The 19,123-nt window shown below is 35.0% G+C and overlaps 1 protein-coding gene across 5 annotated transcripts in view; it reads left to right on the top strand.

The window, feature by feature from the left end:
* Window positions 1-19,123, top strand: part of HYCC1 (hyccin PI4KA lipid kinase complex subunit 1) — a 97,158-nt gene that overhangs the window by 62,678 nt on the left and 15,357 nt on the right. For all 5 annotated transcript variants that reach the window (XM_047694190.1, XM_047694191.1, XM_047694192.1 and 2 more), the window contains 6 exons: window positions 499-579; window positions 1,175-1,290; window positions 1,665-1,760; window positions 12,468-12,584; window positions 15,979-16,066; window positions 16,761-16,920. In XM_047694190.1, coding sequence (XP_047550146.1) covers window positions 499-579; window positions 1,175-1,290; window positions 1,665-1,760; window positions 12,468-12,584; window positions 15,979-16,066; window positions 16,761-16,920 — 658 coding nt within the window. The remainder of the gene's footprint in view (window positions 1-498; window positions 580-1,174; window positions 1,291-1,664; window positions 1,761-12,467; window positions 12,585-15,978; window positions 16,067-16,760; window positions 16,921-19,123) is intronic.

Raw genomic sequence — 19,123 nt, 5'->3', positions numbered from 1 at the left:
TTATAAATTGTCTTTTAGTGGCCTTCACAGAAAGCTTAGGAGAAGAGATCTAGTCTAATATGTACCTCTAATAATTTCATAAAATCTGGACTGTTTCTGGATTTACATACCATTGATTTAACAGATAGTTTTCATTCTAGATATTTAGGGTTTCTACTTTTTAAGAAGGAAAAGAAATTTAAGGGCCTTTTCTTGACATATTTCATAACTATATTAATTGATTTAGAAAATATAACTTTTACATAAGGATAACCAGCGATTATTAAGACATTACACATCTACACATTCAGCTATCCTATGTTACTTACATCTTAAAGAAGAAGGTTAACTCCTGGTGTTTATAAATATTTGATAACTGATTATCATAGTTTATGATTTTAGTGGGCCTTAAAATTCCTTTCATTTCTGGTCTTTTTTTAAGACTAACAGCTTATAATTAGTTTTTAAACTTTTGTATAAGAAATAAATATTTTAAGATTTTTTTTTCCACTTTTATAGGAAATAGTTGACAAACAGGGACATAGCAAAGTACTGAGTTTTACGATTCCATCTTTATCCAAACCATCTGTATATCATGAAGTAAGTGACATTTTATCAAGGTAAATTTTTTGGTTCTAAGATTTGAAATCGCTATAAATTAGGGTCTGGTTATTGAAGCCCCCCAAAATTGATGAATTTATTACTACCTTAAAAAGTATAAAACACCAGACAAGGTATTTACTATTCCTAAAGTGAAATGAGAAATCAGAACTATAAAACTTTAAAATCTGATTGTTTAAGAGATCTACTGAAAATACTCATTTTGAAATATTTTTCTCTCCTTTTGATGGATAAAACTAGTATAATATTTTTGTATGTGGCAATTATGTATTTCTGGGGCAGAACTTTTTTAAGTTCTTATTTTAATTCCAGTATACTTTACATCAGCATTATGTCTGAACAATATAGTGATTCAACAGTTCCATACATGGCCAGTATTGGTGTAGAATTTTTTAAGTTAAACTAATTTTATTTTTATTTGTGGTTTGGTTTTTAATTAATTGTTAAAACTTTGAGCAGTTGCAATATTTTTAAGATACATGATGTTCATAGTAATCGTTCTTAGTGGTTTATAAAATTTTATTATCACATTTTCAATAGAATGGCTTTTTCTTCTTTATTCAAATGTCTCTAGCCTTCCAGCATTGGGTCCATGGCTCTGACTGAGAGTGCATTATCCCAGCATGGTTTGTCAAAAGTTGTGTACAGTGGACCTCACCCCCAAAGGGAGATGCTGACAGCACAGAATAGGTATAATGTGGAGATATAACCTACCACACTGATTTTTTTTTAAATTATTTCAGCATATTTATAAATAATGTTTATGAGCTATATGTACACTTTAAAAAAATACTTGGTCATTTTATACAAGAGAAAAACACATTTGTGTGATTTGTTACTTTATACTTTGGTTCAGATGTCATCTGGAGCATTGAAGTTTTAAGATAATTTGCACGTCTGTGACTTGAGAAGTCTTTTCTTTTCAGTTTTGTGCATTGTTATTGATATGGTTATATTGTATGGGTCTGCTCTCTAACATAATATCTTTCCATAATGCCTGCCTAATTATGGTTGACTTCTTAGAATTCTAAAGATTTGTAAATATTCTTTTGGTTTGTTTTTAGGTTTGAAGTGTTAACATTCCTTTTGTTGTGTTACAACGCTGCCTTAACCTACATGCCCAGTGTTTCTCTTCAATCATTGTGTCAAATTTGTTCCAGGTAAATAAAAATTCAAATGTTTTTAATATTGAAATATATGAATCTAAGATTGTGAGTTTGTTACATATCTAAATTATTTTTATTTTGTTTAATCATTTAAAATATTCAAGAACAGCCTACCCAGCATTTAGAAAGCTCCCGATAAATGACAATTCCAAAAAACATAATGAAGAGGGTAAAGCTGAATTACATTTCAGTGGAATATTTAATCAGAAAAGAATCATACCGCATAATTAAAAAGATGGAGCTGTTAAAACCTTTTGATTTTTGGCATGTGGTTTGTTTCTGTTTTGTTTGTTACTTTGTTTTTATTTACTTTTATTGTGCTCTAATTTGGTACCAAGAAACAAGTAAGAGATACTATTTTTAAATTCTCCTTGTTAAGAAAAAAAATGAACCAAGAGGTTGATTAAATAAATTACAATAGTCCTTAGGTATGCTATGCAAACATTTAAAAATTGTGATTTAAATTAAATTTATATTTAAATTAAATATATACTACTTAGTGATAGTATATATGGTATGATTCCAGCCATTGACTATGACTAGAATATTAATAATACTTATGTCTAATTGGTGGAATTATGGTTTATTTTAATTTTTTCCTGTGTGATTTTTTGTCATTCTTTAAATTTTCTATGATGAATATATTACCTCTGAAAAAAAGAAAACAAAACAGAAGACAGAGAAAATTCCTTTAGTAATACAAGTAAATGGAAAAAGGGGAAATGGAATTAAGAGGCTTCTAGAATAATTTTAGATTTGGGGAACTCAAACTTATTATTACTTTGGAACTTTGGAAAAGTTTGGAAAGTTAATAAGAGGGAGGGTACCTAGAGCAATACTTAAAATCAAATCAACTGCAATTGCACTACTGGGTATTTACCCCAAAAATACAGATGTAGTGAAAAAAAGGGCCATCTGTACCCCAATGTTCATAGCAGCAATGGCCATGGTCGCCAAACTGTGGAAAGAACCAAGATGCCCTTCAACAGACGAATGGATAAGGAAGAGTGGTCCATATACACTATGGAGTATTATGCTTCCATCAGAAAGGATGAATACCCAACTTTTGTATAAACATGACGGGACTGAAAGAGATTATGCTGAGTGAAATAAGCCAAGCAGAGAGAGTCAATTATCATATGGTTTCACTTATTTGTGGAGCATAAGAAATAACACGGAGGACATGGGGAGATGGAGAGAAGGGAGTTGAGGGAAATTGGAGGGGGAGATGAACCATGAGAGACTCTGGACTCTGAAAAACAATCTGAGGGTTTTGAAGGGGCGGGGGGTGGGTGGGAAGTTGGGTGGGCCTGGTGATGGGTATTACAGAGGGCATGTACGTATTGCATGGAGCACTGGGTGTGGTGTATAAACAATGAATTCTGGTACACTGAAAAGAAATTAAAACAAAACAAAACAAAAAAAAAAACCAGAAAAGCAGAAATTGATACTAATAGGATAGAAAACCATGCAGGACCAGAGGAAGAAAGGAATTAACAAGGCAGGGGGGTTTCTTAGAGAAATAAGGAAGTTGAGCATCTTTCAGGTGATTCCTGAATTAGAGTTTAGTTATATTTCCTAGACCTTGGAAGATGGCACCAATGTGCCCTCCCTCCCATTTACTGAATCTTTCTAACGTGTTTCTTATTTTAATCTTTAAAAGCAGAGATGTCCAGAGTTTTGAATTTCATAGATCTGTAAAATTTCAAAAAAAAAATTAGAGTGGGAGGGTATCTATACAACATTGCCAACTTTTTGTCAAATTATCGTATTATAAAATGTATCTGCTGTGAACATTATTTAACAAATGGGAGACTATTTTAACACCAAAAGAGGTATGTATGTGGAAGTAGAAGTGAGGGATAACAATTTATAAGTTAAAAATGGGATGTTTAGCTTTTCTTGTTTCTTATTTCACTGTGGTCCAGTGAAAACTTTGTTGTAGACTAAAATGAGTGTGAGGACCAACCCTTCATAAACATTTAAGGAGTGACTTGATGCAGTAACTTTTACCTGTAGAACTTAAAACACCCTACAAAGCCCACGTTCTACTCTAAAGCAGTGTCTTACATGGTAGGACCCAGGAATAATGTTCTAATATGTTTGAAGTTCTAATGTTCTAATATAGGTAGATGTTCTAATACAACCTCCTAACCAAGAATGACTATTGATGTTTTCTTGAAACTACTGATGGAAAAGTTAGGAGAGAACATGTGTCACTGGTTTCTGTCCTGTGTGGCCCCTATGGACTGCCCTCTAATATAATTACTTTCACATTCTTGGCAGAAGATTGCTAATATACCAATTTTAATTAACCAGGGAACTGGGTAATCCTTCAAAAACACAAGTAATATGAGGTTTTAAAGCCAAAAGAAATACAGATTAAAAAGTAGCTATAAGATTTTGGCCAAGGAATTTTTTGGTAGAGACATTAGATTAATTCTATGCCAAGGAAAATTTGAAAAAAAGAAATTTTAATGTTCAGCATCTGTAAGAAAATGAGGGAGGAAAAAGATCTAAATAATTCAAAAGACTTAAGCTATTTAAGTAATTCTAACTCTTAAGCCACAGAAGATGATAGAAGAGGAACTCTAACAAATTTGTCATTCGTATCTTTTTTAGTTTGCTTTTTTTAAATTCTCAGTGGCTTAAAATCCAGTTACTCATTTCTCTTAATTCCTGATTTCCTTAGTCATTTATCAAGTATTCTAATTAAGATATTTTGTACATTTTTAAGACTAATAGAAAAGAATTAGAAAACACTTGTATTTAATCAAGCAAAGCCTAGTCCGTATCTATGGAAAGAAAATTGATTACAGAATTGTGATGACAAGTAAATTATAATTGGTTATGTTAGTTAAAGAACAAGAACTTCCTGATGATTTTAGTCCTAGTGCAGCTTTTTCTGCAGAATCAAGTCACCACACTGTTTTATGGCTAATCCAGCATTTTGGCCACGTGGCAGTTGTTTTAGTTTGCTGCTGGATTTAGTTGTTGATGATGACTATGCCAAAATGATTGACTGGGTCATCTAGGAGAAAGGATACATAAATACAACCAGAAAAATTTCATGAAATATTTGAGCTAGATTCAGTGACAAATGTATCCCATTCTTTTCTTAACTTTGTTAAAGATTGTAATGAATTGTGGAAGTAATCAAAACAGTCTTGGACACTTCTTGCCCTCCACCCATACATACAAATCCATTCTACTCAACAAAAATCTGGTTGCTCTAAGCTTTGCTTCTCTGAATCAGACTTATGGCCAGCTTAATAGCTGTTTTCCTCCTGTATGTTGTGTATGGACCACTCAAAGAAGAGACCTGAAGAGAAGCAAGGACTAGACCGAATGAGTTTTAGTCAATAAGTTTTTATTTTTGCTAGTACTAAACATTATATACAGCCTTCCTAAAAGGAATATAACCACCAGTACTTCAAATAAACTTTGCTAGTGTATACTGAAGTCCTCTAAACTGTGGGAAATAATTTTCTTTTTTACTGTTGATTTCTCTTTTAATACAAGGCTGTTTAATGGGTGGCTTATCTTGCCTTTTGGTGTGAAGTATAAATTTTAAAGATCAAACTGTACTAAGCTAGTAAGTTAAATTCTTTCCCATTGTCTAAGGGATATCTTGATTTTGTTTACCTGGTGAGTCTTCTAATTGACGGACTTAGATATGTACTACTATGGATTATTGATCAGTGTATTTGTTCCTGTGTATCTGTAGTAAAACCCATCCCTCTCCTCACTACTAAATCCACCTTCCTGACCACCTAAACAGATTTCTTCTAATCTTGTCTATTAAGGATACCCTTTGTGCAATTTGGGGAATTAATTCTTCTGACTGATTAAACTATATATTTATATTACATATAATATATTTATGTGTGTATACTTAACATGGCGTATGCTACCTTGTCATCATCCAATAAATGACAGCTATTATATATTGTACACTAATAATGAACACACATATTCACAATGGGTGCATAGTATTTTTTTTTCTTGCCTGTTTGCTACTACTACCAAGAGTTCTGTAGCATTATCTTTTTTTTTTTTTTAAGATTTTATTTATTTATTTAACAGAGGGAGAAACAATGACACAGGGGACACAAGCAGGGGGAATGGGAGAGAAAGAAGCAGGCATCCCACTCAGCAGGGAGCCTGATACAGGGCTCCATCTCAGGACTCTGAGATCGTGACCCAAGTGGGAGGCGGACACTTAACTGACTGAGCCACCCAGGAGCCCTCTAGAGCATATCTTATACTAGATCATTCCTTGTTGAAAAAACCTATAGTTGACTTTTCATTTCTTCTTATTTTAATTTGTAAACTTTTTTTTTAATCTAAATCTTATCTAAATCTTCTCCATCCTTTACAACCCAATTAAAATAATCTTTTATCTTCCAACTTGAGCACAATTTTTGTGTGTGGTATTCTCTTGAGGAACGTGACAGAAAATTCAGAATTTATTAAGCTCCTAGTTTCAAAAAGCAGAAGCACGAGAACAAAAAGTACCCATTACTGTATAGGCAATTATTCTATTTTTCTTTTTTCTCCTTACTTCCCCGTTTTCTGTTCACCTGAACTTCTCCTTAACTCTCCTCTCCTTACTACTTAAAAAGCAGAGCAGAAAAGGAAGAGGATTTCATATCTATGTCTGATTATTTCATATCTATGTCTGTTACCCAGGTGGATAGGAAGTAGAACTGGATCAAATTTTAAATATTTCTCAACATTTTTTCCCCTTTTTTTCAGTTAGTTTTTACTTCCCAGTCTGATGATCTGGTAATAGTTAATCTATTTTTTTTTCTGGTTTAGGTTCTGGTATATTCATGAATCAATATTCTCTCCACTTAGCCTCACTGGAATTGTGCCTTCTGATTATTTTGTGGCTTGTAATTCAAAGTATTTGGACAACAATCTCAAAAGTTTACTTTTAGGCTGGGAATGAGAACAGTGTCTTTTAACAGAGAACGAGAATCATGGCAAGAGTTTTTCTCACTTAAAAATGGATACTTAGAACTTCTCCAAGAAATGTATTTATAAAATATGCCTTCCAAAGGATTTTTATTTTATTTATTTAATTAATTAATTTTATTATTTTTTAAAAGATTTTATTTATTTATTTGTCAGAGAGCACAAGCAGGCAGGGTGGCTGGCAGAGGCAGAGAGAGAAGCAGGCTCCCTGCTGAGCAAGGAGCCCGATGTGGAGCTCAATCCCAGGACCCTGGGATCATAACCTGAGCTGAAGGCAGCCGCTTGACTGAGTGAGCCACCCATGTGTCCCTTTTTATTTTATTTATTTTAAAGATTTTATTTATTTGTCAGAGAGAGAGAGAGAGAGCACAACAAAAGATTTTTATTTTAATGTGGTTTATAAATTTGGGAAACATCTATATGTGACCAGAGGGTAAATTTAATACAGAAATAGGAGTTATACCATTCAGCTGCTCTTTGGTAGATTTGGGTCCCTGTGTTTTGAATTTGTAAAGCAAAATAGAGAACTTCAGGATATTCCTCTGATGAACAGAGGAGTTGGGCATTCATGAGGTATTGATACTCTTACTTTGTTCTACATTTTATTTAAATTCAATGAAGGATCTCTGAGAAAAGAATATCCTTAAATAGAGAGATCAGAGAACTGAAGAGTAAATCAGAGAATTCTTGATTATTAAAGGGAATGGAGAAAAGAGGGTCAAGAGGTACTTTCATCAGTTAATGATGCAGCTGGATAGGACTAGATTATTTTGGGTCTCAGCTCAAATGTCATTTCCTTGAAGAGGCCTTCCATGACCATCATCTTTCTAAAGTAGCACCTTCTCACCCCAGTTTATTTTCTTTTAACATTTATAACACTAATTACCTGGTTGGTTCATTTGGTATCTATCTGTCAACTGCTGGAACTTCATGAGGTCAGGAACTTTGATGTTTTATTCAGAGTTTGGAGAAGTGCCTGGCGTATGGTAGAAACCTAGTAACTATTTGTTGAATGAATGAAAAATAGATGATCTCTTCCACTTCAGATTTATGATCCATTAAGTACAATTAAGATTAAAGGAAATAAAAAAGAAGATTAAAGGAAATAGTTCTGTTTTTGCTTTTTTTTTTTAAGATTTTATTTATTTATTTGTTAGAGAGAGAGAGAGAGAGCATGAGCACAGGCAGAGTGGTAGGCAGAGGCAGAGGGAGAAGCAGGCTCCCCGCTGAGCAAGGAGCCCGATGTGGGACTCGATCCCAGGACGCTGGGATCATGACCTGAGCCGAAGGCAGCTGCTTAACCAACTGAGCCACCTAGGCGTCCCTGTTTTTGCTTTTTTTAAAAAAAGATTTTATTTTTTTGACAGAGCACAAGTAGGCAGAGAGGCAGACAGAGGGGTAGGGGGAAGCAGCCTCCTTGCTGAGCAGAGAGCCCAATGTGGGGCTCAATCCTAGGACCCTGATACCATGACCTGAGCTGAAGGCAGATGCTTAACCCACTGAGCCACCAGGTGCCCCTGTTTTTGCTTTTTAAAAAAGTCTTACATTGATAAATGCAAAATTCCTGCAGTCAATTGCCACAAATGTGTAAAGTTTTAGTAGTTACGAAAAACTAACTGCTATGGTTTGTTTGTGTCCCCCTCAAAATTCATATATTGAAATCTTAATGCCTAATGTGATGGTATTAGGATGGTATTAGGAGGTGCTTTCATAGCCAAGAGATGCCACAAAGTTCCCTGTTTCTTCTGCTGTTGAGAATACTATGACATTGTCTACGTCTGATGAACTCAGAAGAAAGAACCCTTTCCCTGTTTTACTGTGAAAAACCAGGCAGCAAAAACACTTTGTTGTTGCCAGCCGGAGGCCTCTACAAACCCATCTGTGGTCATGTTTGTTAGTGTTATTGGAAGAGTACTTAAATATTGGTTTGGCTGTTAAAGATAAATAATGATAACTTACTTAAATGATATTTCTTTCTCTTTCACATAAAAGTCCAAGCTGGTAGATGGCCTGGGGGTAGATCTGCTCTGTTTCTAAGGTATTCAGACTCCTTCTTGATTGAGATTCTGCCATTCCCTAGGATGTTCCTCTTGTCTGTATGGTGATGGATCACTATTTTTTAATCTACCTTCCATATCCTGTAAACAGGAGGAAAGAGAGAGTGGGAGGCATGAAACTGTTTTTTAAGGGAGCAACCTGGAAGTTGCACCATTTCAGCTAGCAGACTGTTGTCCAGAACTAGTTATATTGTCACCCTTAGATGCAAGGAAGGCCAGAAAATGTGATCTCTAATAGGTGGCCATTGTTCTCGTTAAAATTGGTTGGGGAGAGTGGAGGAGAGGGTACCTTACATATGTTATTAAACGGAAGAAGGGAAAAAATAGATGTTAGGGTATTGACCTCTTGTCACAGGTAATTTTTACCACAATCACATGATTATACTTGATGACATAGAGGAAGACCAGTTCCTAAAGGTAAGAGGGATAGAGGTGCTATTAATAGAAGACACTGGGGCGCCTGGGTGGCTCAGTGGGTTAAAGCCTCTGCCTTCTGCTCAGGTCATGATCCCAGGGTCCTGGGATCGAGCCCCACATCGGGCTCTCTGCTCAGCAGGGAACCTGCTTCCTCCTATTTCCCTCTGCCTGCCTGTCTGCCTACTTGAGATCTCTGACTGTCAAATAAATAAAATCTTTAAAAAAAAAATAGAAGACGCTGGTGACAGGGAAAAGTAACATCTATACCATGTACCTACAAACAACATATCAGAAACTTAGCATCTTCCAAAACAGTATGTCTTATTTGTCCAAGTTCATTTAATACCACTATCATCCAGCCACCTATCCAAACTAAATGTGGTAATAATTTTACACTCCTCTTGTTTCTTCAGTATCACCCCAAGATTATACTTTCTAGGTGGGAGTTTCTCCTTCTCCCCACAATTACTTCTTTAGTTCAGGTCACCTTCATCTCAGTCATGGAATATTTTGACAGTCTGCTCTCCAGTTGCAGTGCCCTGTTCTAATGTAGCCTGAGTGATATTATTAAAAGACCAATCTGATCATGTCATTCCCTTGTTAAAACAACAAAACAAAAACTTTAAGTTGCTTTCCATTGCCTGCACGATGAAACTTCGTGAATTATAAGATATGCCATAATCTGACCCCTACTTAGCTTCTCTGTTATTTTCTAGTGTCTGAGCATTCTATCCTACCATTATTGTCCCAGTCTCTTTGGTGTCATGCTGTTTTATTAAAAAACTTCACTGTATTTTCACCAGGAAGCCTTCTCTGACCCTCTACTTCTTCCACTAGAGTTTACCACTGTCTCCTTTTGCTACCTCTGTAACTTATTCATTGTAGGTATTTGTTTACTCTGCCATCTCCATGATTAGATTGTGCATCCCTGAGGGAACTACATCTTTCATCTGTATTCCTAGTGTCTGACACATTATAAATCTCTAAAAATATTTACCGAATGAATAAATGAATTAATTGAAAAAATCCTATCTTTTTTTTTTTTTAAAGATTTTATTTATTTATTTGACAGAGAGAGATCACAAGTAGGCAGAGAGGCAGGCAGAGAGAGAGGAAGGGAAGCAGGCTTCCTGCTGAGCAGCGAGCCCAATGCGGGACTCGATCCCAGGATTCTGGGATCATGACCTGAGCCGAAGGCAGCGGCTTAACCCACTGAGCCACCCAGGCGCCCAATCCTATCTTTTATATATTGGTTCTCTGTTATTTACCATCATCCCTATCATAAAGGTATACAGGGTGTAAGAAAATGAAATTTTTCTGAGTTTCCTTTTTTAGATAATAGAGGAGTTTCTAGGCTAGTTTGGGAACAAACAAAATTCAAGTTGGTTTTATTTCATATACAGTTATTTTTTTTCCCAGTTTTTATTTTAGGCATTCAGGCTGCTATAACACAGTACCGTAGGCTAGGTAGTTTAAACAATAGATGTTTATTTCTCACACTTCTTGCTGAACAATCTAAGATCAGGTGACCAGCAGATCTGATTCCTGGTGAAGAACCTCTTCCTGGCTTACAGGAAACTGCCCTCCTCACTGTGTCATTCACATGGCAGAGATTGAGATCTGGTCCCTTTTCCTCTTTGACTAAGGGCACTAAACCCACCATGGAGACTCCCATCCTTGTGACCTCATTTAAACGTAGGGTGCCACCACCAAATACCATCACACTGAAGTATTAGGGCTTCAGTATATGAACTTGGGGGAAAACACAAATATTTAGTCCATAAATATCCCTGCTCCTTTTTGCTCTCTCTCTGTCTCTCTTTTTTTTTTTTTAAGATTTTATTTATTTATTTGACAGAGAGAGAGGTCACAAGTAGGCAGAAAGGCAGGCAGAGAGGGAGGGGGAAGCAGGCTCCCTGCTGAGCAGAGAACCCAATGTGGGGCTTGATCCCAGGACCCTTAGATCATGACCTGAACTGAAGGCAGAGGCTTAACCAACCGATCCATCCAGGTGCCCCTCCTTTTAACTCTTGATTCAAAAGAGTTCTAAGATCTTCTCAATATCAAATAAATTTTTATTTTTACTTCAAAGTTACTTTGAATTAATGATATTCTTGAGGGCCTGTTTTTGAAATGATCTGTGGTATACTTGAGAATGTTTAAATGAAGGCTTAGATTCAGTCTATTGACTAATAATATGTTAAGTGAAGGTTTATTGTATCAACCATAAGACATTATGAGAAAACAGCTCTTTCCCAGTTTTATTAAAATTAAAAACTTATTATTTAAAAGCAGTGCATGTTGATCATAGAAAATTTAGAAAATATATATAAAGAAAAAAATAAGTCTATAATCTCACTCTATGACTTTGTATATGATGTTTTTGTAGTGACAAACAACATTCACCTATTTGTTTATTACAAAATGGGAACGGGTTTCATGCCTTACTTTGTACACTTTTTCTCCCGGTGCCATTTAAACAGTCTTTCAAAACATCATGTGTAATTGTTTCATAGTATTCCCTGAATTATTTATATAATTGGTCCTCTGTGTTAGACTTTAGGTGTCTTCCTATTTAATATAGTAAATGCACCTTAACATTTGTACTCCTTAAATATCCTTCACTATAATAAGTACTTTAAATTTCAATTGTGTTCACGGTAGTTTCTTTTTAAAAAATTAGTAAGATCTGTTGGTCTTTCTTTAGGACTCTACCTTTGATGTCATGCAAAGATATGTAATGATTTTCTTATGTTTTATTTCTTTTTAACATTAAAAACTTCAATCTATCTGAAATTTATTAATGATGTATTATGAGAGACTTGAGTCTAATTTTAGAGTATTTTCTTGGAGCCTGCACTTTGTGTCAAGAACTTTGTCAGCAGTAGAAGATCAGACCATAGATCTATTATGATAATACCACAGTTCAGGTAATGGATTTTATGGTAACTAAAAATTATTATTTATTCGATAGACTAAAATTAGTGAACCAATTCTGAGAATCTGGTTCACTTACTATGTAATAATATACCTCTAGCTTTATACATTCCATACCCCCCCACCCCACCCCCATTTCTCTTGCTCAGGAAAATGTTACAGATGGATGTTCTGTTTGGAAAGATTCTATATTTCATAGCTGTTAGGTTTGTTATGAGAGCAAACCTAGTACATTGTTGGCTTATAAATGTTAAAAAATAAATTACCAGAATTTTTACCAATTTTGCAAACATATTTTGTTTTTTTTTAGAATCTGTGTTTGTGGCTATCCCCGACAACATGTAAGAAAATACAAAGGTATAAGTAGCAGGATACCAGTTTCTTCAGGATTCATGGTGCAGATGTTAACAGGGATTTATTTTGCCTTGTAAGTTTATTTAATATTCAAAGTCAATCTTTGATCTCTTTGAAAAATCATAGTCTGTTATTTTATTGTTATTATAAACTTACTGGATAGATAATCAGCATCTTTTTATGAAAATATGAATCAAAATCTTTTTTTTAAGATATTATTTATTTATTTGAAAAAGTGACAGAGATTGCAGGTAGGGCAAGGGCTAGTGGGAGAGGGACAAGCAGACTCCCTGCTGAGCAGGGAGCCTGACACAGTGCTCAATCCCAGGACCCTGAAATCATGACCTGAGCCAAAGTCAGACACTTAACTGAGCCACCTGGGTGCCCCAAATATGAATCTAGATCTTGATAATAGTTTTATTACTTAAAATATATCTCAATGTTCTAGAGAATTTGTAACCATCTATAAAACTTTTATCTTTATCTCAAGGACAGAATGAAAATTAGCAACACCCACATATACTCACAGTTTCTTTCTTCATTACTCTTTCTTTTTTGCTGTAATTTCCAAATAGTTTTTTTTCCCAATGAAGACCTTTTTCCATTTCCAGAAAGAGTTAGACTCTTGAAGAACATCTTAGGGCCTCTTTGATCACAAGTAGCTTATTATTACTATTAATTTCTAATATTAGAAATAGTCTTACTTAATGCCTTAGATACTAGTATTTTTCTTTAAACCCTATTTTCTATTACACATATCTTATTATACTTTGCCTTATATTCACTTGATATCTTAACTTTTCTTAGTAGATTATAAGCTTCCTGACTGAAGGTAGAATTAATAATCTTTAGACTAAATATGGCCTGCTGCCAGGTTTCTTACAAGTTTTAACAACATACATTTATACCTGTTCACATAATGCCTATGGCTGATTTTGTGCTACCATGACAGAGATGAGTAGTTGCAAAAGAAATTGTATGGCCCTGAAATATTTATTGTCTAGCCCTTTAAGAAAAAGTTTATTGACCCTCATGTTAGGCCATTAGTATTGTCCCACAGCTCTTGGATGCTCTAATCTATTTTATTTTCTGTCTTTATTGCTTTGTGTTTCAGATTTAGTAATTTCTGTTGACCTATCTTCACATTCATTAATTCTTTTCTTGATGATGTTGAGTCTATTAATGAGTCCACTAGAAGGGTTCTTCATTTCTGTTACTGTGTGTTTTATTTCTAGTCTTTTCATTTGACTCTTTTTTTTTTTTAAGATTTTATTTATTTATTTGACAGAGATCACAAGTAGGCAGAGAGGCAGGCAGAGAGAGAGAGGGGGAAGCAGGCTCCCCGCTGAGCAGAGAGCCCGATGAGGAGCTCGATCCCAGGACCCTGGGATCATTACCTGACCCAAAGGCAGAGGCTTTAACCCACTGAGCCACCCAGGCGCCCCCATTTGACTCTTTCTTATGGTTCCCATCTCTCTGCTGAAATCACCATCTGTTCATACATGTTTTCCATCTTTTCCACCTTTAATATATTAATCATAGTTATTTTAACTTCCCTGGTAACTATAAAATCTGAATCATTTCTGAATTTGGTTCTGTTGTTCTTTGTCTCTTGACAATGGATTGTTTTCTTCTTGATTTTGTGTGCCTTGTAATATTTGATTATCATTTTGTTCATGGATAGAGCAGTAGTGACTGAGGTAAATATTATATATGCCTGGAAATGGCACATCTCTTTTCTTCTAGGCTTCTAGTGGAGTTATTATAGGCAGGAGTGAGCTGAGGGTGGATTTTGTTGTTGCTATGGTTACCATCATGGCATCACCTATTTCAGATTCCTCTCCTGGTACCTGGCGGTTAGGGTGTAAGCTGGATTGTTGGAGGGTTTTTCTCAATGTTCTTGGTTTCTCCTCAGCTTTTAGCTTTCCCTGTGTGTCTGCACCAAAGAAATGGTCTTTTTCCAGTTCTTTTTCTTCCTTCAGCAATAGAGTGCGGTTGCTTGTTTCTGAATGTGTACTGGCCTAGGTGGGGTGTTTGGGGGAAGTGGTGTTCTCTGCTGTCCTTGTCCAGCCTCAGTTATAAGCAGGACGTATGTCCCAACATCTGGGGTTGGGGGAATGAGGTAGCTTTTCAGGGATCCTGTCTCTCCTCCAGTGGTAAGAGACCTCTAGTGGTCTCAACATAGGACAGTTTCCTGATCCTTTCCCACAGGTAGAGGTGTTTTGTTTTGTTCTGTTTTTTTTTTTTTTTTTTTTTTTCTTTTCTTTTTTCTTTTTCTTTCCCTCACAGCGTAGTCAGTCTTCACCTCTGCCCTTGGGGTGAAAGGGTTTGCTGCTCTTTCCCCAAAGGCTTTAAAACTTTTGTTTCACATGAGAAAAAGGTCTGGCTGGATCTTCAGGCCTTTCTTGCTCAGGTGGCCATTCTCCTTTAGGCCTGAACTACCAAGAGCAACTTTCTTTGGTCCCTCGCCTTGCCCCCAGTTTCGCTTATGAGTGCCTAGAGGTTGTTTGTGGAAAAGAGCTTGTATGTAAGTGTGAGCTCCCCTGTGTATCTGCTCCTAGACTTTCTTTACACTCATGCTGGCCCACACTGGGCTTTTAGCAGTTTGTTTAAAAGTTTTGCTAAAGTCTTCTTTCCTGCTTGCATTGTAGTCTATCTCTCCTTAGAGGCATCTGTCTGCCCTTAGGTTTCAGGCTACTTGGCTACCTTGTGATTTTAGTTCCTTGCTGAATTAATGGAAAGCTATGATTTTATAGATTATCTGACTTTTTCTTATTTTTAGGGTGGGAGCAATGCTCTTTCCATTTTTTAGGCCTCACTTGCACTCTTGATATAATTCATTTCTTTTCTTTTCTTTTTTTGTTGGCAGATGACCAAGCCATTATTTATCTGTCCATTTTTATCATTTGCCTAATTTCTAGAGTTTGGCCATATCTTTGAAAATTAATATACATACACACTTCCCCCCCAATATCTCTCTGATATTTGCAGTATATATCATCTGTACTTCTATATGACTGTCAGAATGCAAAGAAGTTACTACTTAAGATACTGTAAGCCACAGTAGTTGTATATTCTCATGAAAACTGTGGGAGTTACAGAGTAATTTGACCATTAAATGTTCTGAACATTATTCTAAGGTATATAATTTATTATGCTCTGACTTGCTTTGAAAGTGTAAAATCCTTTGAGATTGCCTCACTTTTTTGATATCTGGTCTATAAATAGACATGTTCTTTAGAGAAGAAATATATACCTATAAAATTTTCCTTGCTATTAATATTAATAGGCTTTCAGATGCAATTGAAAGGAATTCAAATACATAAAAATATGTTTTTAAAGAGAGTGGAATGCTAAGCAATGTGCTAATGTTATCTATTACTTTACTCAGTAAAGAGTTTCTCATTGTATTTTCTTCAAATATATAGAATTAATTGAAAATAATTATACTTTATTTAATTTTACAGTTATAATGGAGAATGGGATCTAGCTCAAAAAGCACTGGATGATATTATATACAGAGCTCAGCTAGAATTATATCCAGAACCATTGTTGGTAGGTGCCTCACTTTTTTATGTAAATTTTATAATTTAAAATTTCTCAATTTAGAACTATAAATTGAGAAGTAGCCATTCATAGTGCATTAATGTCATTAAACTCAGTGATTAATGCTTCTGTTATACTAGGAAAATTTTATCCTTGAAAAGGTATATATAATTTGAGAATTTCATTAAATTAACTTCTTGGATACTTTTAAATTTATAAGAATGTTTTCCTTAACACGCTAGAGCTACATTTATTAATTAGCGTTAGGCGTTTGGAAACATAATTTCAATATTTTGAAATTTTAAATTTCATCATTTACATATTTTTTTAAAGATTTTATTTATTTATTAGAGAGACGGAGAGAGAGCACAAGCAGGCAGAGCAGCAGGCAGAGGGAGAAGCAGGCTCCCTGCTGAGCAGGGAACCCGATGCAGGGCTTGATCCCAGAATTCTGGGATCATGACCTGAGCCGAAGGCAGCCGCTTAACCGACTGAGCCACCCAGGCGCCCCTACATATTATTTTTAACTATAGTTTCCTTCTGAGCTCTTACTCCTTATTCTAGAAGATTTATATTTCATCTTATGAAATACCTTAGAGAAAATATTCTTCTTAAAAACTGTTAAAATTTGGTATTTTGTTTTACATAAGCGTGTAACATATCTGTTAATACCAGTCTTAAACCATATATTTTTTTTTCTTAGGTTGCTAATGCCATTAAAGCTTCATTGCCTCATGGTGCCATGAAATCTAGTAAGGAGGGTGCAAGATGTATTCAAGTTGAAATCACACCAACTTCCTCTAGAATATCAAGAAATGCAGTAACCAGCATGTCAATAAGAGGTCATAGGTGGAAAAGACATGGTAAGAAATAAAAAAGTCTTCAAATTAGAGGATTGTTGATTCTATCACATTTTTGTCTTTACTTACAGTGCTATACCTTTTAATTTAGTAAATAATATTGTGATGGCATGGAAGAAAAAGCTGTTGGATCACCTTTAAGCCCTAAATTATTATTCACAAGCAATAAGCAGTAAGGCAAATATAGCCCCTTATGTTACATATATGAATGCAAATTTATTCAAACATTGTATTGGTTTTTAAATTTTATTTCAATAGAATAGGAGAATAGGAAAATGAATGTTAAAATTATTCACACATGGGTTTCTATTCAAAACTATCTGCAAATATTCTTTAGTGTTTCTTACTTCTCAGCAAACTCTTTGGCAAGTAAACTTGCATGTTGAAGTAGAACAACTGATAGGGATCTTGACATTTTCTTTTGTACTTCCTGGTTAAGAATACCATCATATTGATGGCAACTCTAGCTAGGCCTTTCTATTTCCTGGATGTTAATTTTCTTCCAGGACTTTTGTTTTAATATTCCTCCTTGACTGCTTCATTTTATTACTGAAAAATTCTATGGTAAATTAATTTTATGTATCATGGCTTTCTCAATGCTTTCCCACTTCTCTCCCTTTTCTTAATAATTTATTATTTTTATTTAATTCCTTATTCTTTTTATAACTCCCCTCCTACCTACAAGTTATTGTAGTGGCAAGAATCAGTGTAAGATTACTGTCATCTACCTCAGAAGGTAATTAATAGTAGGACAAGAAGCAAAAAGCCACTTGTTTGCCCCAAGCAAACACGTGTATTACTCTATTTTCTTCTTCCTGTAAACTGGTGAAAATGTAGCTCCTTTTGGTATATTTGGTTTCCATTGTCTCTATGGTCTCTGCAGAGAAGATGCAGAAGTGAGAAGAATATTATTCATGGTGAAAGAGAGAGTTGATGATGAAAACATTGTTCCTACTTAGGAGTTCTAAGAGATAATATGTCACAAGGGAAATGGGAAATTCCAGTTTAACCAATAATTGTTTTTAGTCTTATTTTTTAAAGTAGTATGACAATTCTTAAATTTCTTTAGGAAGGAATAAAAGAGATGGTAATGTTTGCCATTAGCAAGGCAAATGATGCTATGATTTAAAACGTTCAGAGTCTAACCATACTTCAGTTTCTTTAGTGAAAATATGTTACCAAATGGGACTAGAGTATAGGCCAAAAGTCATTTAATTAGTTTGGTGGCATCCTAGAGATCAGTCTTCTGTTGTGGCATTAAGATGTGAAAATAGGCATAAAGGCAATGAACCAGATCATATAGGTCACTGTGGCCATAATTGCTCCCAAGCTACTACGGAAAATGCAAGAATGAATTTTAATTTCTTTCCCACATTTCCTTCTTGCTCCTTAGGTGAATATAGGGGGAATTAGAAAAATATATATAGGTTATGCAGTTAAAAATGTGAAATATTGAAGTTCGATTAAATTCGTGTATGTGTGTGAGAGAAAGAGGTGTGTGTATGTGTCCATGCATGCATTTAACAGAATAAGATGTTTACCCTGCAGTAAAATAGAAGCAATTTTCTAGAAGTAGTTTATTGGAATAAAGTACAAAAATAAGAGAAAAGACTACTCGAATATGTTGTATTTATTAGATTCTTACGTATCTTCCAATTCCATTTTGGCTACCACTTGAGGGGTTGGTTCTATGTCTCAAGGCTATAGCCTCATTAAAGTAATCTTCCTTATCTTCCTTATCACCTATCCCCTTACACTCATTCCAACCTTAAAACTCTAACACTTGGGCAATTCTGCGGTGACAAAAAAATCACAGATGCGCATTTAGAATAGAGTGAACTATGAAAAAAGCAAGTCAGGTTCATGGAACAGAGGCAGAATATGGCTTATCTTCCTTTTATCCAATGACCAAAATGCTACTCTAAGATACTTACTTATCTCCACAGGTATGTTGCATTCTCCTTTTTTATGGTAGTCTTGGTTTTCCTTCCCAGAGCAGTATTTTTCACTGTTATCCTGTCCTGTTGAATTAAAAGCTACAGTTTTCCATCTTTCTGATCCTGTTTACTACTTTGAACACCTTATTATATTCTGAGCTAACCAGCACTGGCTTCTTGTGGGGAAGAGAGGTAACTTTGTGATAGCTGTTAAATACATAGACAATTCTCAAGTTATAAATGGATTTTTAACTTTGTTTATATATAAA

This window comes from Lutra lutra, chromosome 11, assembly GCF_902655055.1.
Source record: "Lutra lutra chromosome 11, mLutLut1.2, whole genome shotgun sequence".
NCBI lineage: Eukaryota > Metazoa > Chordata > Mammalia > Carnivora > Mustelidae > Lutra > Lutra lutra.
Note: the sequence above shows the minus strand (reverse complement) of the source record. Positions and strands in the feature narration are given on the sequence as shown.